At 43.6% G+C, this 26,239-nt stretch overlaps 1 protein-coding gene across 1 annotated transcript; it reads right to left on the bottom strand.

Annotated features, from left to right (window-relative positions):
• Positions 1 to 324: 324 nt before the first annotated feature.
• Positions 325 to 23,451, bottom strand: znf292b (zinc finger protein 292b). Its single transcript, XM_030722278.1, has 8 exons — positions 22,996 to 23,451; positions 11,012 to 11,166; positions 10,769 to 10,844; positions 10,078 to 10,213; positions 9,251 to 9,453; positions 8,292 to 8,428; positions 7,970 to 8,111; positions 325 to 7,491 (listed from the first exon to the last, which is right to left on the bottom strand). The coding sequence occupies exons 1-8, from the start codon at positions 23,158 to 23,160 to the stop codon at positions 826 to 828; spliced, it is 7,680 nt and encodes a 2,559-aa protein (XP_030578138.1). The 5' UTR covers positions 23,161 to 23,451; the 3' UTR covers positions 325 to 825.
• Between the last annotated feature and the right edge of the window lie 2,788 nt (positions 23,452 to 26,239).

Raw genomic sequence — 26,239 nt, 5'->3', positions numbered from 1 at the left:
GTCCGGCGATGTTGGAGCCACTGCAGAGACGGTTTGAACAGCAGTGCGTAACAAAGGCTCAGATGTCCTGAAGAACTCACCTCAGTACCACTGTCATCAGCTTTACAGCCTCCTCCAGAGTAAACACACACGAACAGCTGGACAGGTGACTGACGGCCTACACTCACTACAAACAGCAGACAGCTGTACCTTTAAACTCCTGCACTTCAATCACATCTTGATTGTGTAATCTTAAATTCTCTGTGGTGTTGTGTAAAGACAAAATTACAAAAGTTACTGTCCAAAAATATATTAGCATAATGTGGAGAAAAAAGAAACACTTTCTTACAAAACACTGGTGAACATTTAATATGAACATTTGTTTATCATTCAGGAACTTCAACAAAATCGTTTCCATTCAGTGTGCATGCAGGAGCTCCAGACTGTACACCATGAAAGGCAAACCCACAGTAAAACTGGTTGTAAAAAACAGAAACAGTTTAATAGTAAGACTGCTGGTGGCAGTGGGTGATTTCAAACTATATACACAACACAAAGATCCTCAAAGCACAAACTACACACAACAATCAGTTTCAGTCCACCTGTCTCCAAGTCCCACAGGGATGATCAAGACGCCCTACGCTGATGTTTCACCAAAGCAAAATGTTTTCTTGAATTAAAAACATGCTTTACCATTTCTCTCCCTCTAAAAAAAACAGGTAACATTATCATGTAACGCAACTTTTTATAGATGGATGTGTAAAAAACTGTATATGTAGGGCACCAGTGGGCAGCAGAGTTTACTCATTCAAGTCCTGAGATTCTGCTTTAAAACAAAGCCACATGTTAATCATACTTTTCCAACAACACAGCAGGGCGCATGTCCTGCAGCTGTTTTAGCATGAGGTCAGAGACAGATGAGGAAAAGGCTGAGTCCAGATTGATTCGAACCTTGCTAAGTGATTTCAAGTTCTGACGGTTGCTGAACCTGATGCAGTTGCCTTTGGTGCTCACGCTGAATGGATGCCTGCACTTTGCTGTCACTGTGACATTCCTCATCAAGGGGTGCTCGGATTTATTCGACTGTTCTAGGAATTTTAAAAAAGACATTTCAAATCCCATTGGTTTAAAAGAGGCCAGCGGCACGCTCTGCTCGGTCCTCTCCTCCTGCATTACAGCAGGACACGAGGAGACCAATTCTTTGTCCCCGTTGTAAACCATGTCCGCCTTGGGCGGATGTGGAATCTTCTTGCGTTTCACAATTTTTTCAATGAGTTTTCGTGGGCGTCCTCGCTTGCGTTTGATCATCACAGAGCCATCAGAGCTTTCGTCATTTGATAATTTGCTGTCAAACAACGTTACAGGGATCCCTGCTGCGGCCCTTCTGCGTAGGACAGGCTTTGAATATCCATATTCTCCACCTTCCAGGCTGGTGTCAGCTGCCGTCTCATTGTCCGACATGTCTGAGGTGTTGTCTGATTTGGAGTCATCGCTCCTGATTGAGCGGCACTTCTGCCTGGAGAACTTTTTGCAGAAGATGAAATGACTTCTGTGCTGTTCCAGGTACTTTTCTGAAAGTCCATGGCCAATGTAATGTTTCAGTATACTCCGCTCTGACTTCATGACAGACTCACAACCTTTGATCATGCAGGGATACTGCAGAGGTAATTTCTTCGTGCACATAGCAGATGCCTCCAGTTTAGATTTCAGGGAGGGTTTTCCATATTTAACCCAGTGGTTGCTCTTTGACTTGCTAACCCTCTTTGTGTCACTTGCCTTCATAAGCTTTTTATTAGTTTCAATGTTTTCTTTCCCATTACTCGTCTTAGTAATTTGGTAATGCAAAGTCTTTGAATTCTGTTTTGCTCCATCTTCTGTTATTTGTTGACTTTTTAATTTAGACTGGTGCAGATCCTGGTGCTTTTTCATCACATGTCTGAGCAGGTTGGACTTTGTGGCATATGAACGGTCACAGCCTTCAATTTCACACTTGAAAGAACCATTCAATTGTTCTGGTTTGGCCAGCTTTATATCTTTGTGCTCATCTTTGATATGCCCAATGTAACTCCGGAAAGCAGTAAAGGATGCTTTGCATCCTTGATGGCCACAAGAAAACTTGCCAAGTTTGATACTGGACAGGAGACTGCCAACCTTATCAAGACCAAATTCGTGGAGCTGGATATAATGCTGAAAGAGGTTGGAAACTTGTTGGAAAACACGGCAACAGTCTTTGACTTGGCATCTGAACTCAGAAATTTGAGGGAACTCTGCCTCTGGCTCCTCCTCCTCCTTGTGGTCCATCATGTCATTCAGACACTCACTCTGGTCTTGCTCTTTGTTGACCTCCAGTGCTGACAGAGCAGACTGGTGAACAGCCCTGTAGTGGAGGATCAGATTGTGCTGGATGGTGAAAGCTGCCACACAGCCTTGATGGACGCAGCGATACGGTCTGTAGGGACTCACTGCATCGCCTGACTTGGGCTTCCTCTCTTTAGTCTTCTTGGTACTATCTATACTTGGCTGAACTATTGACTGCCTGCTGAAAGCAGACTGCTTGCTGACAGACCGCGGCCCCTTAGCCTGTGGTGTGGTAAGAGCCTGGGTGAGAAAAGGCGACACTGCAGGTAAGGGGTCTCCGACCTGCTGGCCCACTGCGTGCTGATTGGGCTGCTTGAGCAGGTTTCTGTGTTGTTCATGTAAGCACTGTTCTTCTGCCATCGTGGAAGTCTGGCCCTGCACTGGAGGAGCCATTGCTCGGTTGTGCATGTGAGCTGCTTGCAAAGGATAGATAACTGTGGAGCGACTGTCTTGCTGAAACTTATGATTAGTTATGACTGCGTTAGTGCATGGTACCAACACCTGTGATGGGCATTCCTGTTTCACGGCATCTTGGAGCGGATACACCCGTGCACTGTTTTCTGCTGTTGTGTTGTGCTGAGGCTCTGGAGCCTGGTTTACACCCACAGACTGGTTCTGAATCGCAGCAGTTAGAGCATCTTTGTCCAGCCGGCGCTTCATATCCAGATCAGCGATTTCTTTAGCTGATAATTTGTGAGCTGACTGGTAGTGAGCTCGAAGATTTGAGTTACGAGTGAATGCCTTACTACATTTCTGACACTTGAAAGGAGCATACAGACCATATCTTTTTTTAACAACATTCACCATCTGAAGTGTGTAGTTGTGCGTTTTAGAGAGGTGTTTCCAAAGTGCTTCACTAGAAACGGAACTAAAGGTGCAGTTCTCCTTCTCACAAGCGAATGGTTTGACCAAGGTTGATGACATTGATCTACGTGGTTTGACTTTAGCAGATTTGCTCTGACCGTTTGTAGCTTGCTGCAGAGAAGCTGCCATTTGATCAGGGATTTGTCTGACCAAGTCCAGCCTTTCAAATGCACTTTGAATTTCAGTCATATACTGCTGCTGGCTGGCTGGCAGCTGAGGGGATTCTGGATCTGGATCATTTGCCCCAATGCCTGTAGGGCTTAGTACCTCATGTTGTGGTGTAGCAGCAGTCTCTCTGAAACAAGTAAAACTTCGTGTGTTCAGCAGTAGTTCAATTTCACCAGAGCTCCCTGGCATAACTACAGAATTTTCTTCAACAATTTGTCCTTGACTGGCAAAATCAGTCTTTACATTAAGTGTCAATGGATGAAATCCAGAATGATTGGAAGAGCTACATGCTGGGTCAAGTGGCATGGAAAAGGCTTTAGCATCAGCGCTGGCAGAGTTACACATGCTGTTCCGACGCTGCAGGTCGCCAGCCAAAATCTGCTCACGCAGTCTCCTTTTAATATCGTGGTCAAAAGCTTTCCTCTGCACTTCAGTCTGACTGCCACTTATTGCTGCTGGACTAAGCTGACTTTCAGGTATCAGTGTTTGTGTCACTGAGTTTGAATCTGGATCTGCTGTTTGAACAGCCATGTCAGGCTGATATCCTTCGTTGCGGATTTCCCCGGGTGTCATGTGGTTTGTAGGGACACTGCCGGGGACAGCGGCAGAAGGGTTTTCTGTGAGGATCTGCGAAAGTAGTGGGTCAGGAAATTCAGATCCAGCAAATAAATCCATACCAGGCTGAGGATAATGAGCTGTACTGTACGAGTTATCGTCTTGCTTCAGCTGAACATTTTCTGTATGCTGTATTACTGAAGTACCCATCAAACGCTCACCAGCTCCCAAGGGAACACAGGGGTTTTGGAACATTGTTGGGGGGGCAGGTGTGTGCACAAAGAGATCAGACATATTGGATTCAGTCATAATTTGTTTGAGAATATCATCATTTGCCTCACTGCTGCCATATGTTTGCAAGTTATCTTGTGAATAATTAGGGGCGGGGAAATCTTTTGCTGCTGCTGAAGCACTTGTTACAGACTGATGACGCTTCTCCTGGTACACAGCAGCAGGATTGTAAGACAGCTGAGGGGTGCCAACTGTTTGTTCTGAAGTAAGATCAAGGAATGATCTTGGCACATCTGCATTCAGTTCTGACTCACTGTATGGTTTGCAAATTGTACGTTTGGACAAGTGGCCTCCCAGAGATTTAGGACTATCAAACTGTCTAAAACACCTACGGCAAACAAATTTACCATCCTTAATAATGGCTGGCCACTTGATCCTTTTGTTTTTTCTCGGTCGCGTCTCATCTTCAGCGATGACAGGGCCATTTATAGGTTGGCTTATGCTACTGTCTTGGATTGTATTGTCTGAAGAAGGAAATTTAATCTGCACATGATTTTGCACTGTTTTTGTTTTGTCTGGTATCTTGGGACCAGGGACTAAACTACTTTGAATCTGTGCTGTATATGGTGGATGGGCATCAGTTTGTTGCAACTGTTCCTTTGCACCATTCACATATGAGGGAAGAACTGACTGGGGCCTACTGTTCTGTGGTGACTGAAAGGACTCTGCTGGTTTGTCCATTACTGATGCCATCATAGAACAGGACGGGACACTATGGGGCACAACAGCACTGGTAGAAGTCATTGGCGGGATCGCCTGCAAACTAGATGGATAGACTTCAGAAGAGTCACAGTTGTGAATTTGCTCACTTCCAGAGTGCCAACTGTGACTGCCTGAAACCTGAGGCTGTTCACTTATGGGATTTCTATCACTTCCTAACTGAGAGAGAACAATGGGATCCAAAACATTTGCCATTAGCAGCGAACCATTCTGGGTGAGGCCTGGCGGAGAAAGCGAATGCAGGTTCGGATAGTTTAAGCTGGTACTCCTGTTGGTATAAGGAGGCGACTGGATAACATTCTGTCTCTGAACCCCATGAGCTGGCACTCTGCTGCTTTGTTGGTTCTGAAGCTGTGAGACTGAACGGAGACGCTCAACAGATGATTTGCTCTGTGCTGGACTGTAGGTTATTTTGATGTCAGTTCGAGCAACTTTCCATTGCTCATAGAAATCTGGGTGAACTGCTTTCATGTGCTTGGTAACACTCCTGTAGGAGCTGTAGTGCCTTGGACAGGTTTCTAATGCACAATGAAATCGCTCTCTGTGTTCTGGAGGGGGACCTGTGCTAGTCGAGCATGTTACAGAGGTCTCTGCTCTGTTCCCAGTTAGCTGCTGAGGGCTTACTGTTGAAGGGAGTGGCTGCAAGACTGCAGGTGCTACAGAGTTCTGTGGCAGCTGTGCAGTTAACAGGTTGCTAGTACACACTGGCTCTTGCTGTACTGGCAATTGTAAGTTACAGTTAGAGCTGTAACCAACTGCATTACTTAAATTGGCTAAAAATGAAGGTACAGACTGATTCTGTTGGGGTGCTTTTTGATAATCAACCAAATATTCTCTGTCCCTTTTAGTTTCAGACAAGTTGGACCACACAGACTGAATCACAGAATTACTTAACTTTTGTGTCTGGCTACTTGAAAAAGCTGTATCTTCATGTTTGGCTCTGTACTGTCCTAAGGTGTCCACAGGTTCTTGTGAAGACGTCAGCAAACTCTCAGTGGATACTGGCAGCCTTCCATGATCTCGATTAATATCACTTTCAGTGCTCCAGTTCTCTTGGAGATTCTCCTGCAGCATTTGTTCAGTTAGTGAAGGGCCAGGTTGCATATTTTCTGAGGTCTGTTCAGAGGACTGACGCTCCTTTTCTTGAGTAGCATGCTTCTCCTGGTGCAAATCCAGCTGCTGTTGTGAATGGAATACCTTTCCACAGTCCAAAGCTTTACAAGTAAAAGTTTTATAATGTTGTGCCTCGTGGTCATAAAGTTTGAAGGCCGCATTGAAAATTTTTCCGCAGTTTGGAAACATGCATTTTGCCTTAAACACAGAATGTGTTTTCCTGTGTATGAGGAGTTCAGTGTTGGAAAGGAAACTTGCCTTGCAGTTCAGCTGTATACAGATGTAAGGCTTTGCGCCACAGTGGACTTGCAAATGATCATTAAGGTGGGTGACACTTATGAAGTGACGACGGCAGTACTGGCAAACAACCTTTTTGCTCTGCATCTCAAGGAAAGTCTTTGCTTCCTCGTTGTCCCCATGAGCTTTAACATGTGCAATAAGATTTTTGAAAAATTTGAAGCTCCTCCTGCATTTTCCAACAGGGCACATATTGTCCTCATTGCACTCTGTGTTAAACCTAGCCACACTGGCCTGATCGTTATAAGCCACCCCCCCATTACGCCCTGAGGGATCACTATTTACATAAAGATTGTGTGGTGTTTTGGCTTCAAACGCTGCAATAACGGGGGCAGCTGTTTTTGGATTAGCCAGTTTCTTGTTTGTTTTCAATGCAGTCAGCCTTTCCTTGCATGACTGTTTAACATGCGATGTTACATGGGGAATTAATGTGTCTTTTGAGGTAAACGTTTGAGTACATATTGGGCAGGTATACATTCCCTTACTCAGATGAGTCTGTGCATGCCGTACAATCCTATGGCCGAGAAACTCTTTGTCACAGAGCACACAGTACTGCATGTAGGCCTGCCAGTTTCTGAACCGGGCAGATATGAAACCCTTTTCTCTCAGTTTCTTCATTTCTCTGTTTTTCTGTTTCCTGTCTGTAACATCTTTAAGTTCATAGGTGCCAGTGACCAAGTGGTCTGGAATATTATTAAACTCTTTTAGGCTCATGAAGTCATCCTCTTCTTCGGGACTCTCAGTATCATTCAGCAAGTCAATCGATGACACTATTGATGCTTCTTCACCCATTAGTGCCAGGCAGTGACGCTTTAATGCTTTCCAATCCCAAAACTCTGGGTCAAAAGACCACTGGGTTTTCAAAACTAGCAAGAGCTCGCATCGTAGTGAGTTGGGAACCGGCAAATCCTCCTCCTCTAGTTTTTGATCTGGTTCATTGTAAAGAGTCTCCACAGCATAGTAAGAGTCAACAGTGGGTTCCAGGAGGAACTCCGTCAGCTGACAGGCTCGCTTCACTTCCAGGTCAGTTGGAAGCAAACAGGAAATTGTTTTACACACAGTGGCTTTACTGTTCCCGTCACCTGATTCCAGCCGTAGAGCTCTGATGCACATTTCGATGCACGCTGACAGGCCAACATGGTCAATCTATGAGGAGAAAAAAAGCAAAATTATTTCAAGCACGTTCAAAGTTGCTACTCTGGATCTTTAAAACCAATTTCTGTTTTTTCCTTCTTTTAAAACTGTTGATACCCTCCTAACATGCTGTAAGTTGTAAATAACTGTCAGATACTGACGGTTCAAAGTGTTGTGGAAACATGAGCAGAAGCACTCACAGGACATCTTCAGGCCCTTTCATTGTACAAATAAGCAAAAAGGTCCAGGTGGACATTTTGAGGCTTAGATGTTAATAAAGAACATTTGTTTCAAGAAAAGACAAACATTGCCTGGTTACTCTCCATGCAGCCAAGCACAGTTATCAAAAAGCTTCAATACATGCAGCTGGTAGACAACGTCACACGATAAAGGTCACAATAATAGATAGTTCAAGGTTAGAGGGTAACAGCAGCAGCTCATCAGCGGGCCAAATATTTGACTCCACCAAAGCAGGTGGCTTTCCACTAACCTCTGACTGAATGACCTTGATGAGGAACAGGATGTGGTACACAGTATTTGAGAGTAAAGACATCTGGCGACATCTGTCAAGAAAGGCCTGCTCTGATGGCTCCAATCGCTTCAGCAGCTTACTCCAAAACAGAGTGAGCTCCCTGGTTTGGAGAAAGGAAACTTGTTCAAATAGTCAACCTCTTAACACTACCCAACAATATGGAATCAAAAAATGACATATTTATTAATTCCCCAATAACAAAGCTATATGTTCTCGAACTTTATCACTATTACTATTATTATTTTTCTATGAAGTGGCGGTGAGCATCAAACAGACTTACCAAGCACAGTATGTGTCTCTCTGAAGAAGCTGCCGGGTCAGGAAGGCTGAGCATAAACTGAAAGCTGCACCATCATCTCCCTCTGACTCCAGGTTGCAAATCATCTCTAATGCATCACGGCAGTCCTCCTTTGAAAGCTTTGCAGATGTACGCCATGAAAAAGTGTATGTCAGTTTCACTGGAAACACGATATATCCACATACTGACCCTGGAATGTTCTAAACTCATCATTCAGTCATTTTACAACCCTCCAATACCAAAGGTCTCATGTGTTTAAGTGCTGAAAATCTATTACAAGAAAAGACCTACAACACAAACAGAAGACGGTGCAAAGCGGCAGCCAGACAAACATTCCCTTTTGCTTTGTTGATTTTGAAATATTTCATTTTACTTGTTATACATTATCATCACCACTACCCTGTTTAGCTCTCTGATGCTTTTTGCAGATTAGCTTCATTTAAACATTTGCTACAGTGTCAGAAATAGATGCTCGGGGTTTGAAGAAGAAAACCTGCCACTGAGCGGCCTGATTTAGCACTCTTTGTAACAGAAAAGAGACTTTCCCTCATCTCAGGCCTAAAAACTCAGTTTTTCCACTAAACCTGCTTTCTGGAACAGACTCCTGATTGCCAATACACAAACACAAAGGAAAAGCACCCTCCAAAGTCTAGCAACAGAAACCGTTAGACTCAAGGACTGCGTTGAATAAACAAGATAAGATGACAGATGAAAACCCCAATTTGAAAGTCTAACAAAACAAATGAGTTGTAAGATGCTTTCAGCCTGCCTGTTCTATTAAAAGACCATCAGGGATTTATTCAGCCTCTTTAAATTATTTTCATCTACTAGGTGTGATCACAACACCTTATGCATGACCTGCCATATCCTTAGTATTTCCTTGTGCATCTTTATAATATGAAAATGTAAGTTAATATACTCAGCTACTCAATGTTACCTACCTCCTCCATAAGCTGGTTTTGTTCTTTAGTGCCACAGAGGCAGACAAGATACATCTGCTTGAAAGCTCCGCTCCCTTTGAAGGCCGGGTACTCGCAGCAGGTCTTTGCCAGCAGTGCAGCCTTCTCCAGCTGTTTCTCCTTCATCAGCTGCTTGACTCTCATCTCCAACAACACATGCCCCTCGTGGGCGAGGAAATCCTCAACTGAAACAAAAAGGGTGTATGTTTTTAAAAACATTATATTATATATATATATATATATATATATATATATATATATATATATATATATATATATATATATATATATATATATATTCATGTTTGGTGTCTTAATTTATATTTTCTTCAAGGAAATGCTCAACAATGTCAAGCATATAAACTATTACTAAAGCTGATGAGGCATAAAATCAAGTTTCTGTGGTCCACCTCGATCTCCTCGCCCTCCCAAACGGTTGTGGTAGATTTGAAGTTACTCTAAGAACTGTGGTGGACAACTTCAGTATTTACTTTTAAACAACTCCTCAAATTTATTTAACAGCAAATCTGTTATTTCTTCTCTAACATTTTTTATTTTCATTTAACCTGTAATAATACTCACTCTGTTCAGGTTTTATGCCTTTGTTTGACTTGTTGATTTTAACTGTGTGCAGTTATATTATTGATCATTAAACATTTTGTTTTGCTCTACAAAGCATATTGCAACTGTGCCTTGAAAGGTGCCACAGAACATAGATTACTACAACATCATAATTAAAAGAGCAGGTTCTGCCCCAATAATACTGCAGGTGCAGCCCTACGTTTATGAATGCTGAAAACTGAACTCACCTTGTTCTGTTGGAAGGTTTTCATTGGACAGAAGGCCTTGGAGGGTCCCGTCAGACCAAACCCCATCGTACCGGCCCAAAGCAGACAACAGGGACAGCTGAGTGATTCCATTCTGCTGAAGCTTGCTGTGAGACAACTGTACACAGCAGGAAAACGCCATCACAGAAGAATGTGACAATCTGAGTCTGAACACATTCACACTCATGCCTCATATATAGTTAGTTCAGTATGAAGTGGAGCGTAACCCTCTGTGGTATAATTGGCTGTTTTTGATTTTACTTTGTTTACCTTGCCTTGTTTCAAAAACCTATGCACAAATTTAGTAAACAAAGCTGTATACAACTATATACAACATCTACCTTGTTCACAACTATACAAAACACTACAGACTAACTATACACTCCAAACACACCAGGTCTCAAATTTCTGAACTTGCCACTGATAACACTGTCACTCTTTCTCCCACAGCTTCCACAGGTTTCTCAGTAACCACATGCACAGCCATATCATGTGGTTTACATGGTGCATTTTTCCACCAATGGGAAAGAGGATGTCATGTTTTTCCAAAATCAGTCATGTTATTCTGATGCACCAGCACGTCCGCTGATTTCAGAGCATTAAAGCAACCCTGTAGCACACATTACAGCAGACATTTTGAATACTTTATATGGAAAGTGGAGATCATCTTTACCTGAACAGATAACTTCAGTTCGTTCCACAAACTATCTGGAAAATCCTTCAGTGAGAGTAAAAGCTCCAGAAAACTCCTGTGGGATGAACAACCAACAGAAACAGCAAATTGACAGCTGACTGTAGCTGAGTGCCAAAACGTGACTAAATTGATTTCATAGGAAAACGAGTAATTCAATGTAAAAAATAAGTTTTATGACAGTAAAGTGTGTATGTGCAGTTAAACCTTTTTTGTTGTACTTACAGTGAGAGCCTCTCAATGACAAGAGAAACATTTTCACACTGCAGAGAGAGGTACGGGGAGGCATGGGCGTAATTCAGCAGGGCGACTATGTACACTCTGACCAGAGGCAAAGGCTCTTCCTCTATCCTCCAACGACCTGCATACTCCAACAGCGTCTGCAAGGGGAACAAAGTCATTCACTTAGCAATAATTAAAAAACTACCAGTAGTTTGAAAACAAAGGCTGTGGCAGTAGTTATACTGACTGCAAATACACTTCAAAAACAACAGTTTAAATGAATACTGTAGGATCACAATGAGGCACCATGAGTCCACAGCAAAGCGTGGTGGACACAAACTTAAAACGTCCTGCCTACAGAATTTGGAGCTAATATGGAAGATTAAATTAAATTCACAGTTGATGTGACAGATGTGAGCATCCTGCAGTGGTGAAGATGTTGCCAAATAAAAATTTCTGATAATAGCGGCTCATTTCTGCTGACAGGCTTCGTGTCAGAGCTGTTACTCTACGGTCATGAAGATGAAACAAACACCTTCTGATGGATTATTGAGCACAGGAAGTTTGGACATTATTGCAGGAGTTAGGTGTGAGATTTCATAAATTGGTGATGTACTGCCTACTGGATGAAAATTGTCCAGCAAACCAAAAAGACGTCATTCAACTGATAATTAGAAAACCAGGTTACGGTGCTGCACCAAACAGTCATCAGCTTGGTCAGTTTGTAGTGATCTTCAGAAGAGGGTTGTCCAAAAGAAAAGATAAGAAAAACAAAAGATAATGACTACCAGATGATTTTTTTCTCTCTCGCTAGATCGCTGCACTATAGTATTATTTCACCTACGGGCACGGCCAGTTTTGTTCACAATGGACGCGCACAATCTTGTGATGGTCCTGTTCACGTTTAATTTTGCAGGGCAAAAAATAGTGACCAGCGTGAAACCGAGGGGGAATTAGAGGAAAAGGGAGCTCAAAGGAGAATTTTGGCTTCCTATTAAACATAAAATCCCAGGAGCTCGTCTTGTTTCTTGTCTTCGTAGACTCACAAAGAGCATCATAACACAGACTAGAGGGATCCACAATCCCCATCTTCATCAAGTCACATGGTCCAATCAGATTCAGGTGCCTTCAATGACCTGTAGGACCAACCATTATCATAGAATATTACGTACATATTATCCAACTGTTCACCGTCACTGAATTAGCAAGCTGGCACAGTATTTAGCATTTAGCATTATCAAGCTAATGCCAATTAGCCCCCCCAGTAGATTCAATCATTATTTGCAGCACTTTTAACACCAACAGTCGCTGGTGCAAAAGTGCTAACCACTGAGCAACCAGGCTGCTACTTGAGTTGACAGCAACAGCACTAGTTACCAAATTGCTATTACAACCTTTGTGGGTAAAAAGCCAATAAGAATCTTTTATCAAATCACTGCAGGCCATGAAACATATACAAGTGACCAGTAAAACTCTGACGTAGTGGCCTGAGGGACCAGCTGAACAATGTTTGCAGAACAATGTTTGCAGTACGGTGGTGCGGTGGTTAGCACTGTTGCCTCACAGTTAGAATACCATCTGGAAGGCCTGGGTTCGATTCCATCCTGGCCCAGGCCCCTCCCCCTCTCTCTGTGTGGAGTTTCCATGTTCTCCCCGTGTCTGCGTGGGTTTTCCTCCCACAGTCCAAAGACATGCACTTACTGGGGTTAGGATAACTGGAAACTAAATTGCCCACAGGCATGGATGAGAGCATAAATGTGAGTGTGGATGTTGTCTATCTCTCTGTGTTGGCCCTGCAACAGGCTGGCGACCTGTACAGGGTGTACCCTCCCTCTCGCTGGGATGGGCTCCAGTCCCCCCCGACCCTGAACAGGATAAGCGTTCAAAAAGCATCTAAAAAACTGGTTCACAACCCATCGGATATGTCAGCATTAATAGGATTATGGAAAGTGTCTCCCCTCAACCCAACCCTGTTGCCACTTGTGTCTCTGTTAATATGTAGTATAATTTTTTATCTTAATGTCTGTATTATAGTTAACTTGGATTCTGTTTTTTTTTTCAACAGGATTTGAAGAATTATAATCTGTTGTATTGCTCTTACATTCGTTCATTGTAATCCTCTTGTTTTTTAGGTAGACAATTTTAAGATCTGTCCAGGGACAACAGATGAAAAATAGCCTTTTGGATAATTCTGGTGCATTTACAGTAATGTTAATTAATGTACACTGTCCCTGTCAAATAAACTAATAAAAGAAATAAAAAAGGAAGTGAATGGATGGTGATAGATTTGCTCAGCATCTACCACGCACAATCACAAATACAGTTTCCTTTTTATGTCAGCAGTGGTAGCCAGTGTACTGGTCTTTGCCAAATCAAATACATGGAAGAAGGCAGTGAGACAGATGATCTGCTGAGACAACCACAACCATACATTTACGTCCATACAGGATGAAGGTGCATGCAGAATGAGCACTTGCACAGTTGAGGCACATGGAGCAGTCAGCATTATGGACAGAGCATATATTCTGCTGAACGGGCATTTATTCAGTGTTTCCAGACTTACTGACCACTTAAAGTGCTTTAGAGTAAAAGCCACATTTAACCATTTGAATTTAGGTGTACCAGAGTTAAGCGACTAAGGGAGACTGAGCAACTGGGCCTGTGATGTCACCAAAAGTGGCCCCAATCAAAACTAGTCATATTTGTGTGTTCAGAGCTGTCAAACGCTGGTGTTTAGAATTAGCGCAAACCTACACACACCAGAGATCCCGCTCTCAACTACAAACAATTTATTCAGGTCATATTTTCCACTTTTCAATCAGATATAAAGAATTGAAAATCAATAGAATAGAATGCCTTTATTGTCATTATACAGGATGTACAATGAGATTGGAGGGCCACTCCTGTTCAGTGCCATGCCAAGAGGCGCCTCGAGGAAAAGAAAAAAAGAAAAAAGGTTCTAACAATGATCTGACCCCGACAACTCAACAAGTCCATTAACATAAGATAAGATAAGATAAGATAGTGTTTATTTGTCACATGCACAGTTATACACAGTACAATGCACAGTGAAATGTATTTTGTACCTGCAACCATATATACACACACATATAAATAAGAAGAATAAAAATTAAAAAAAAGTAATTTACACTATACACTATACTCTATATACTATACACTATACACACTTTTTAAATTATAATATTTACACTGTGCAATAATGGTCCAGTTAGGGCTCAGAGTTGAGCAGACGGATGGCTTGTGGGTAAAAACTCTTCTTCAACCTTTCAGTCTTAGTCCTCAGGCAGCGGTAACGCCGGCCTGATGGGAGCAGGGAGAAGAGAGAGTGTCCGGGGTGGCTGGGCTGTTTTAGGATCTTCATGGCCCTCAGCCTGCACTGCTTGGTGTAAATGTCCTGCAGGTTGGGGAGGGTGGTTCTGATGGTCCGTTCAGCTGAACGAACCATCAGAACAGCCACCTATACTGAGGCTGCATATATATAACATATACATTATAATTGTACGATGATATAATTATAACCCCATGTATCTATAGCAGCCGCGGCCAGCTGGTGCGTTCCTACTACTGTTTGTGTATAAAAATGTTTCTGTACACACTTTATTTTAACACCACTTATAAATTAGGAATAACAAAAGAATATATTTTGCAGTATTTTGTGTTATTTTACGTTTTTCTCCAGAGTCCCCTCAAACGCTCTGACCGACCTAATGTGCAGGCTGTGATCACTGTTTACCTCCTGATGGCGCTGTTTACTCTGGAGGAGGCTGTACAGCTTTATGTAAGCAGCCGGTGAAGCTCACTTCTGTCCAATAACAGCGATACTGAGGCGAGTTGTTGAGATTTCCAGGACTTCTGTCGGTAACCCTTCTGTTTTTGCACAGTTAGCTACAGTTAGCCTGCATTACTGAACCTTTATTCAAGGTGGATCTCATGCTGTGGACGACTGAGCCCACACTGAGTGAATAAACTCTCATACACTGTGAGAATGTAATCAAACTCTTAATCAGAGGGAAAGTGTGATGTTTAGGACACTGGACCCTAACATTAGTTAGCACACAGTTGGCTTATACAGTGGTCCCTCGCTATATCGCAGTTCACTTATTGCAGCTTCACTGTATCTTTTTTTTTTTTTTTTTTAAATATTACTAATTTCTGTTTTGCAGAGTTTTCACTATATTGCAGGATAGATTTCTTTATTGTCATTGTTACAAGAACAACGAAATTAAAAGTGCCATCAGTTGGTGCCTAAAAATAAATAAATAAATAAAATAATAGCCATAATAATAAAATAGTAGCTATAGTGACTAATCATTTACACGTAAAATATCAAATAAATAAATAAATAACATTCTCACACACATCTTACATGTCGATTTTGTGGTTTGTTTGAAATTGCGTTTAGTTTAGTTATTGCTGTGGGGTAGAAACTGTCTCTGGGTCGGTTCGTTTTTGTTCTTAATGCTCTGTATCTTCTACCTGAAGGCAACAGTGCAAACAAAGAGTGTCCGGGGTGAGAAGTGTCTTTTGTGATATTTTGTGCTTTTTTTAATACAGCGGTCACTGTGCAAGTCCTCCAGTGAGGGGAGAGGGCAGCCGATGATTTTTTGGGCTGTATTCACAACCCTTTGGAGAGCTTTTCTTTGAGCAGCATTGCTGCTGTTGTACCATGCACAAATACAGTATGTTAGTACGCTCTCTACGGAGCACTTTTTTGTCAGCTCAAAGGTGTTCATGCTCCAGGTGAGGCCCGGCTCAATGCGAACCCCCAGGAAACGGAAGTCAGCCCCCCTCTCCACACAGACTCCCCCGATGGTCAGTGGTGTAATGTCCATTTTGTTCCTCCTGTAGTCTATTACCAGCTCTTTTGTCTTTGAGGTGTTGAGGAGCAGATTGTTCTCCCTGCACCACACTAGCAGCCGCTCCACCTCACCCCTGTAAGCGGACTCGTCGCCTCGTGAAATGAGCCCCATCACTGTGGTATCATCAGCCAACTTGATGATGGTGTTGCTGTGGTAGGCAGGGGTGCAGTCAAGTGTGTACAGAGAATAGAGCAGGGGACTGAGCACACAGCCCTGTGGAGAGCCAGTACTGAGACTTGAGGGGAGTGGATGTGTGTTTTCCCACCCTAACTCTCTGCTGTCGGCCGGTCAGGAAGCTCATAATCCATGTGCAGGTGGAGTGAGGAAGACCCAGATCCCCCAGTTTGTTCACCAGTCTGTGAGGGAGGATAGTATTAAAAGCAGAGCTGTAGTCTACGAAGAGCATCTGGACATAGCTCCCCTGCTGTTCCAGGTGTTGCAGTGCAGCATGGAGGGCTGTGGTTACTGCACCTCTGTGGACCTGTTGGTTCCGTAGGCAAACTGGTGTGGGTCAAAGCCAGGAGGGAGAAGTGCTGTGATTTGACCCCGGACCAGTTTTTCAAAACACTTCATCACCACCGGGGTGAGTGCCACTGGCCGGTAATTGTTGAGGCTTGAGATGTGAGGTTTCTTGGGTAGGGGGACTATGGTGGAGGATTTCAGACAGGATGGGACGGTGGACAGGGCCAGGGACTTATTGAAGATCCTGGTGAAGACTCCAGCCAGCTGGTCAGCGCAGTCCTTCAGAACACGACCAGGGACACCGTCAGGTCCGGCAGCCTTCCTTGGGTTAACGGCCCGCAGTGCGTGCCTCACCTTGTGCTCCTCTACAATGAGGGTTGTGGGTCGCTTGGTGTAGTGTAGCTGCCTCTGTTGGCTTCACCTCGAAGCGAGCAAAAAAGCGGTTCAGCTCCTCTGCCAGCGAGGCATCACTTTCCGCAGCTGCAAGGTTGGCCCTGTAGTTGGTGAGATGCTGGATTCCCTGCCACACCTGCCTGCTGTTGTTACTGTCGAGATATCCCTCTATCCTCCTCCTGTAATCAGATTTAGCCACTCTGATGCCTCTCTTCAGGTTAGCTCGGGCCGTTCTGTAGATGGTCCTGTCCCCAGACCTGAAGGCGATATTCCTAACCTTTAGCAGTAGCTGGACCTCCCGAGTCATCCAGGGCTTCTGGTTGGGAAAGACCCGGATGCGTTTTTCCACAGCTACAGTATCTATGCAGTTCTTGATGTAGCACAGTACACTGTCTGAATACCTCCAGGTCCTGGTGCTCAAAAACATCCCAGTTTGTCCTGTTGAAACAGTCCTGCAGCTGCTGTGAGGCATCCCCGGGCCATGATTTGAGGGTTCTTGTGATGATTGGAGCAGTTTTCCTTAGGGGGGCATAAGCAGAGATTAAATGCAGGGACAGGTGATCGGACTGACCCAGGTGTGGAAGTGGTCTAGCCCTGTAGCCTAGCTTGATGTTCGAGTAGACTTTGTCCAGAGTGTTACATGCTGGTGGAAACTAGGGAGCACTGTCTTCAGGTCTGCATGGTTGAAGTCCCCCGCTATGAAGTGCACAGCATCTGAATAGATGCTCTGCAGATGGCTAATGCTACCATGCAAATGTCGAACAGCTGATTTGGCATTAGCGTCCGGTGGTATGTAAACAGCGCTTACCATGACTACAGTAAACTCTCTGGGGAGGTATATGGGTCTGCATTTAACAGTCACAAACTCCAAGTCTGGGGAGCAATGGCTGATCACAGTCACTGTTTGTACACCAGGTGTTGTTCACGTACACACAGAGCCCCCCCCTCCTCTGCTCTTACCGGAGTCTTCCATTCTGTCGTGGCGCTGTACTGTGTAGCCTGCTAGCTCGATGGTGGAGTCTGGTACGACTGGATGCAGCCAGGTCTCAGTGATTAGCAGAATGCAGCTGTCCTTCACCGCACTGTGAGATACTGCCTGTGGCCTCAGTTCATCCATCTTGTTGGCGAGGGATCTGGCGTTTGAGAGAAACAGCCTTCCTTGGGTTAATGGTGGTTTGTGTGGTTGCCTCCATAGCCTAGCTAGCGCGCCGGCGCTGCAGCCCCGCTTCTGCCTTCTCTCTCTGCGCCGCTGACGCCTCCTTGCTGGTAGGATGGTGATCCACGGCGAGCCGGGGCTCCTCGCTATACCCACCGGTATATCAAACAAGCGTTGGAACTCAGCTGTAACGCCTTGTTCATAGCAGGCTCCAATCGTCAGGAGATCGTCACGACTATATATGTTGTCCGTCTGACATTAAGAGTACGGAACACAAATCAGCGCATACACTAACAGCCAAACACAGCACCAATCGAGAGAGCAATGAGCCGTTACACCTATGTGCGCCGCCATCTTGAATCACTCACCAGTACGATTTTGCGGTACGAAGCGATAAGTTACTTCTATTTCTGCTAAAGACATAGGCGTAACGGCCGAGGGCGAAGACACGGCACCACCTTCATCGCCATCAGTACTGCACAGCTGCATAATTCATCATCTTCAGCCTTCAAGCTGTAGTAAGAGAGTGGGAAGGGTTTATAAAGCCTTATAATATGTATAAATAATAAAATATATAATAAATATAACGCCGCTTCTTCACGGATTTTCACCTATCGCAGGGGTCTCTAGTAACCCCCGCGACGGGTGAGGGATCACTGTAACCAGCTGTTTAGCAGCTCCTGTCAGCTGTCTGAGGCAGGTCTGATCTGCTGAAAACAAACAAAAAAACAAAACAAACAAACAAACCCCCCCCCCCCCCCCAGCAAAAAGCCCCAAAAAGCAACTGCGACAATATCAGGAATAAACAAATATCTTTATATATGTTTTAGGCTAGAGCTATCAAGAATTGAATCATATGTTATTGCAGTATTGGGATTATTAAGTATAAAACATTACACTGAATTGATAGAGTAACTGAATAGCAGAGAAATTAATAGAAACTGAATCTGCATTTGTGACCCATCCTGGGGTCAATGGAAGTCTTGCTGTTATTGCTGCAGTTGATGGAGCAGCAAAATCGAGCACCTTTGGTGGTCATTCTTGCAGACATTCAGGAAATGTCCGGACGATCGATACAAAACACACTGAAAATCTAATGCCACACAACAGGCGGCCTTGGAAGTCATGTGATTTGCCAGGACATGTTGCAACTCAAGCTTCTCAGTCTCCCTTAATCTCTTATCTCTGAGGCGTTTCAGTCACTTCCACAGGTACAGGTGTGTAAACCAAGCACCCAGGTATGCCGACTGTTTCTACAAAGACTGGTGAAAGAATGAGTTGCTCTCAGGGCTCAGTGAATTCCAGCGTGGTTCCGTAATAGGATGCCACCAACGCAACAAGTCCAGGCATGAAATTTCCTTGCTGCTGAATATTCAACAGTCATGAGCACCGTAACGCAACCTGTGAACTTTATAAGAGGTAAAGGTTTTAATCAGCGGCAGTTTCAGTCTTTTCTGGAGGAAACAGCTTCTGAATTTGGTGACGTGCCTCATCACAGATGAGCTGCCTGAGGAAATTTGTCAGTTCATGGATATTAAGAAAGAAATGGAATAAGAGAGGAAACTAAATAGTTTGTTGTTTCTGGACTTTTTGCTGATATCACATCAAAAAAATGATATTTTTGAGGAAAAATATATTTTATTTAATGTGAGGAAAAAGTTGCTGTATTACGGCCATTCAAAGTCATATCGTTGATTAAAATATTTTGAGTTTTAGACAGTTCAATAAAAGGTTAATCCTGTTTGGCCCACGACTTAGACTGTGTTTTCAATTTTGTCCCATTCTGTGATTGAGTTTGACACCCCCGGTGTACACGCAGTGCTCGTACCGCATCCCTTCGTACACTTCAGCATCGCCCGGACTTTGCTTGTCAAGTTGCAGCCAACTTCTCAACCATATAGCATTCTACCCATGTACAGCATTACACCCATCAGCCTTTTTGCTGTTTTTTTGGGAGGACTCCACACAAGCCCATGTGTAGCTTTGCTTACCCCAGATCCCTCCTTCAGCCAAATACCTATTTAAATGGACAAACATGGTATTGATACTTTTGCTTTCTCCTGCCATGCAATGGAAAGCACAGACAGTTGTATGAAATCAAAGACCAGGATTATACTAGGGTCTGCGAAATGCCTTTTTTTGTGACCAGAGCCATTGGGGGAGAATTTACATTAAAATGTACTAAGCACGCAGGCGCCCCAGGCAGTTAACTTCTATAAAGTATACAAGAATGACTACTCAGCTGTTGGGTCTCCAGCTGCCCCATGCAGAATGGAGTACCTCAATTATACGCCCCTGCGGACACGGACAGAACGGCCAAGGCTTGTTTTATGCTCGAGTGGGAGTGGGAGTATCATAAAGGCAGTCTGTGGACAGTCATGGACGTCCCGTTTACCTGCAGAGTTTCTGTTGTCAGATGGAGGCAGTGTCAAACACGTGGTGGGCTACTCTCGTTTGTGCAGTTGTTGGTCTATCTGCCAGCTGTGGAGAGGAGTGAAGTTCTAACATAAAAAGAACTGAGATGAAACTGTTAAAACGATGGCAACTGTCCACCACAGCCAGTCTGTAGTTTTCATATTGTATTTTTGATGTTTGATGATTTTCCAAAGCTATCCCATTCCTACTGAACTCTGCTATCGCTACCTTCTGTATTCCAGCCCACTTGTCACCAGCCAGCATTTTGACTGATGCATAGGACATCAACATCCAGGGACACATAGTTGAAATTTTGAAGGACTGCAACGCAGCATGTCTGCGGTGGGTGAAAACCCCTCTGTACACTGTCCAAACTGAAATCCGTACACAGATGGGCACATTTTCAGTAGGTCTGTGCAATTAATCAAATTTCAATTTCGATTTTGGCTCCCAACAACCCCCCCCCGGAAAAAAAGAAAAGTTTAATCAACAAACGGCCTGTAGGCCTGATTTATGCTGCGGCGTTCAGTCAGACTCTACATTGTAACCTGCGTAAGTGGCCATCAACACTTCTGTTAGGCTTGTGCAAGGTGCATTGTGTGTTAATTACTGTTAATCACCAAGCGGGAAACTTATGCCGTAACCTTACCCGCAACTCCCGAGAAATGTAGCTACACATCAGGTTGACACAACTGGCAACAATTGCAATAGGCCTGTTCAGCACAGTTGATTATGTTTGCATCCAAAAAAGTCCGGGCATTTTATTTGTTTCTGTCGGCACCACGTGTTAAACACTGGGACACAGACTCACAGTAATGAACACATAAACGAACAGAGATTTGCTGCACGGTGGTGTCTGCACCATCCGACAACACAACCAATCTGTTCAACCAGCTGAAGTTCTAACACCACAGCCCTGACAGTATAACCAGTACTTGCTGCCAGTACAACCAGTACTTGTTGTGCTGGCCTGAATAATTATGCTTTAGTCTGAAGCTGAACGTGTTTTCTGTTTGCTCTGGGCTGTAATGGGCCAGCCTGACTGGAGCTAATTGAAAATAAATTCTGAACACATGTACAGGATCTTTCAGTGCGCTGTGGCCGTGCACTAAAATGTGGGCAAATTTATTTGGTCTAAATAACTATTTCTTAGTGTTATCAACCATGATAACTGCTATTACCTTTCTATTTATTTCTCCATTACTTGTGTTTAATTTATAATGTATTTATGTTGCAGTTTACTCAGATATTTTATTTATATGTTCTGTATTTTATTTTCAAGAGATTATAGAAGCAGATTAGATTTCAGGGTATTCACTATTCTTTAAGAGCAATAAATGCAGTTTGTTTACAATATGTTATATTGGGTCAGATGCGTAGTAGGCTCACTGTAATGTAAATTCTCCACAGACAAGTGCACATGGTTGCAAAGCACATGCTGACATCTGCAGGGACCCTTGCACCCACTCTCTGATAACATTTATGTCACTCAGACCCAAGTGGACCCCAGCAGTGTCAAGGATGTGAAAGTATAATTCCAGCTTCGAAACGCACAAATGTAGATTTAAAAAAACTTGTCAAGATTAAAAAGCTCTGCTGTCTATTCCAGCTGCCAAATCATGATTAAAACACTTGAGCATTAATAAAAAACAAACTATTATTACATTGAAGTAAAAGTTACTACAAAAGCCACAGGAAAACAGGAACATGATAAGACTGATGAGGTTGATCAAGTATCTGCAAAAATATTTATATCACGGCGTTTTCAAAACCGTCCAGGTGACTTTACCACCCATTCATTTTTTTAAAAAACAGCGTTTTCTACATCCACGTGCCTACCAACATCCACTGAGGACATGGCTGACATCCTGATGAGCACAACAATAACCGCGAGGATGCTCAGCGTGGATTCGCCCTCACCCCTCCACAGATGCTACACAAGCACACTAACGGCCGTCATACCGGCTCAATTGAGGCTGCTGGTCATTTCTGCTGTGTGTGTGTCTGTATGCAACAGCGAGAGCGCGCCGCGTCGCTGCTGCAGGCGCGCGTTGCATTCCGCACGTACACAGCAGAAACGCATCGCGGGAAGAACTGACGGCTCCTTTGCCATCACGCTGCAGTGTAGCTAAATCTGCCGTACCTGCTCCGAAGAAGGCGGAATTGAACTCTCGCAGCCTGAAGGCTGTTACTCCCCACACACATTATGCTCACGTGCACGAGCTTATAGCCAAACATACAAGGCTAAAAACTGATGCTAGGCTAACTGCAAGCAGATCTGAATGACTTGCGCTAAATGCAGCCGTTTAATTGCAACTACCACAAATTAAACAGGTTAATTTAGATATGCTGTGGCAGGTAATTATATCTGAAAAGCTCTTACCACCAACATCCTTAAAGTTAATTACCTCCTGGACGTGCAGCTTTAAGCTAACGTGGGTTGGTAGATGCTCAACGTTTAAGCTGAAGTATACATGGCTGAGCATGTTATACCCACACATAAGCACTACACGTTTGTATCCTGTAACTAGACAAAGCAATGACAAGCAGCGAACGCTTCCAAGTACTGCTCAGGTTCGAAAGCAGACCTTTCTCTGGAATATCCCGGAGTCACTATATGCCGTTGTTATTAATGCTAACTGATTAGCTTGTTTGCTTAAACGTGAGGAAAAACAACTCACCCTACAAAACTCTTGGCAATACTCAGAAGACGACTGGTCTGGAGAGTCGATGGTTTCTCTACTAAGGACTTCTTGCAGTCCTTGCAACCGCTGTCTAAGTTCCTCAATCGTTTCACTAATACCGTTTGCAGGACTACGGTCCTGTTCGGCCTCCTCGTCCGCCATCTTCACACCCAGCTTCTGCGCGTAACCACTGCTACGTAATTACGTAAGCAGACATTTTACGAGTTCACGTCTCTGTCTTTGCTGTACGCCTGGCCTCCCAGTACTCCTGTCTACTTCCTTCATCTCCTTGACTATCCAACTTTATCTTTGCTAACCTCTTCCTTTGAATACTTTCCTGTACTTCCTCATTCCACCACCAAGTCTCCTTGTCTTCTTTCCTCTGTCCGAAAAATACACTAAACACTGTTTTGTTCATTTCCTCATCTGGAAGAACGAATCATTTATACTTCTGCAACGTGCCTGTATTACTTTTACTTCTAGGCAAGCAGATAAACACACAACACGTCTCTAGTTGTTTTCTTACATCCAGCTTAACCTTCTTCTTCTCTTTATCTCCTCCTATCAACCTCAGTCTCTAGGAATAGATACTACCACCTTGTGGCACGATATGAAATTGCATCAGTTACAATAACATCTGATCATCACATCCTCCTTTCTTAAATTTTTTTTTTTAACTTCTATAACATTAAACATTTGTGCCTTAAGCCATAACTACAAATACTAAACAATAAGCTCAGCATTTTTTTTTTTTTTTTTAACAAATCCAGTCTTTGAGGTTTCTTGATCTCTCTTGCAGATCTTCTGAGTGCAGGCTCACTCTCAGTGTTCATTTTGATACAGTCTGTGTCATTTGGAGATATGGTTTCCCTGTCACTTTGAGTGTCAGTGACTTTCGGATCAGGCTCTGATGTTTTCAGAAGACTACGTCGATTCCGACGAACGACTTGTCCGTTTTCAGTCATCACATTAAATGACTTTGGAGCCACTTCCTCCAGAACAATGGCTTTGGTTTTCCGTCCATCATGATCCTCAATCCTGACTGTGTCATCAGTCACCAGAGGTGGAAGTTGCTTGGCTGTTCTGTCATAAAACAGCTTTTGCTTTACCTTTTGTCGCTGCAGTTTCTGATGTATCTTTGGATACTTTTCAGGCTTGGTATAGCTTGGTAGTGTGGTACGCAGCTTTCTGTTCATCAGTAGCTCAGCAGGTGATAATCCACACTCAAGCGGTGATGTTCTGTAGCTGAGTAAGGCAAGGTATGGATCTGAGTCACTGTCTGCAGCTTTCTTCAGAAGCTGTTTGAGAATGTGGACACCTTTTTCTGCCTTACCGTTTGACTGTGGGTATAACGGGCTGGATGTCACATGCTTGAAGTCATACTGCTCTGCAAACTTCTGCCATTCTCTGCTACTGAAACATGGTCCATTATCACTCATCACCATGTATGGGATACCATGTCTGGCAAAGATGGATTTTACATGTGTTATGACACATGATGATGATAAGTTTGAGAGCAATGCCATTTCAGGGAAGTTTGAATAGTAGTCAATGACCACTAAGTAGTCTTTGCCTTTGGCATGAAATAGATCCATTCCTACTTTGTGCCATGGTGCTGTTGGTGTTTCTGCTATCACCATAGGCTCTTTGATCTGCCTGTTGCGATACATTTGACATGTTACACATCTGCTTATCAGACCCTCAATGTCTCTGTTTATACCTGGCCAAAAGACTGTCTCTCTTGCCCTTCTTTTGCATTTTTCAATCCCGAGATGACCTTCGTGTACTCTGGTAAGTATCTCTTGTCTCATCTTTTGCGGAATGACGATTTTGTCCTGTTTCAGCAGCAGCCCATTAACCACACTCAGTTCTCCTCTGATGTGGTAGAAGAGTGGACATGAGCCAGCGCGCCAGCCATCTGACATGTTTCCGATGACATGTTGCAGTTCTGTGTCTTGTGCAGTCTCATCTACAATTTGCTTGGATTTCATGTCTGACACAGGAAGCAGAGCAGAGACCATGTTTATATGAGTTTGAATGTCGTCTTCTGTTGTACTCACATTTCTCCCTGTGGGTGCTCGTGAGAGTGCATCTGCAATTATCAGGTGTTTTCCTGGTGTATACACCAATTCAAAGTCATATCTCAGCATTCTCATCATTAGACGCTGAATTCTTGGTGACATTTCATTCAGATCCTTCTTGATGATAGAAACTAGTGGGCGATGATCTGTTTCTACAGTGAAGGATGGTAAGCCATATATGTAGCTGTGGAACCTCTCTAAGCCGAAAACTAATCCTAGGCATTCTTTTTCAATTTGAGCATAGCGACGCTCACTCTCCGTCATGGACCTGGATGCGTAGGCTATAGGTTTCCAATGCTCACATTCAGCTTGCAGGAGTACCGCACCAATTCCATCTTTGGAGGCATCCGTTGACACTTTGATCCCCTTCGTTGAGTCATAAAATGCCAACACAGGTGCAGTTGTCAGCGTTCTTTTGAGATTTTCCCACTCCTCTTCATGCTGTGCTGTCCATTTGAACTTGTGCTCTTTATGCAGGAGCTCACGAATGCAGGATGTTTTTGCAGACAGATTGGGAATGAATTTACTGATGAAATTCACCATTCCCATTATGCGTAGCACTCCTGTCTTGTCCGTGGGCCTTGGCATGTCCTGTATTGCATTGATTTTTTCGTGGTCAGGCTGAATACCTTGTGCAGAAAGCTTGTCTCCCAGAAAAACAATTTCTTGTACTCCAAACTGACATTTGCTCTTGTTGAGCTTGAGTCCATACTGTCGTACTCGCTCAAGTACTCTTGTCAGTCTCTCCTTGTGTTCTTGCATTGTAGAGCTCCAGATGATTATGTCGTCCACATAAACTCGGACACCTTCCAGTCCTTCAATTATGTGCTCCATTGCTCTGTGAAATATCTCAGATGCTGAGATTATTCCAAAAGGCATTCTTAGGAAGCAGTACCTGCCAAATGGCGTATTGAAGGTGCAGTACTTGGTGCTGCTTTCATCTAGCTTTAACTGCCAAAAACCTTGTGACGCATCTAGTTTTGTGAAATATCTGGCACCTGTCATTTCACTGGTTATTTCTTCACACTTAGGTATTTGGTAGTGTTCACGTTTGATGTTCTCGTTTAGATCTTTTGGGTCCATGCATATTCACAGTTTACCATTCTTTTTCTTTGCACACACCATGGAGTTTACCCAGTAGGTTCAGTAGGTTCTTCAAC

The sequence above is a fragment of the Archocentrus centrarchus genome, chromosome 24, assembly GCF_007364275.1.
Source record: "Archocentrus centrarchus isolate MPI-CPG fArcCen1 chromosome 24, fArcCen1, whole genome shotgun sequence".
NCBI classification, from domain to species: Eukaryota; Metazoa; Chordata; class Actinopteri; order Cichliformes; family Cichlidae; genus Archocentrus; species Archocentrus centrarchus.
This window is presented reverse-complemented; position numbering and strand designations above follow the sequence as displayed.

Bases quoted from the DNA above. Each gene is read 5' to 3' on its own strand.
- znf292b (XM_030722278.1), bottom strand. From the start codon at position 23,160: ATGGCGGACGAGGAGGCCGAACAGGACCGTAGTCCTGCAAACGGTATT. The intron at 11,167-22,995 runs GTGAGTTGTTTT...TTCCCCTTGCAG, and splicing joins ATTGCCAAGAGTTTTGTAGG to ACGCTGTTGGAGTATGCAGG. The intron at 8,429-9,250 runs GTAGGTAACATT...ACATCTGCAAAG, and splicing joins AAAACCAGCTTATGGAGGAG to CTTTCAAAGGAGGACTGCCG.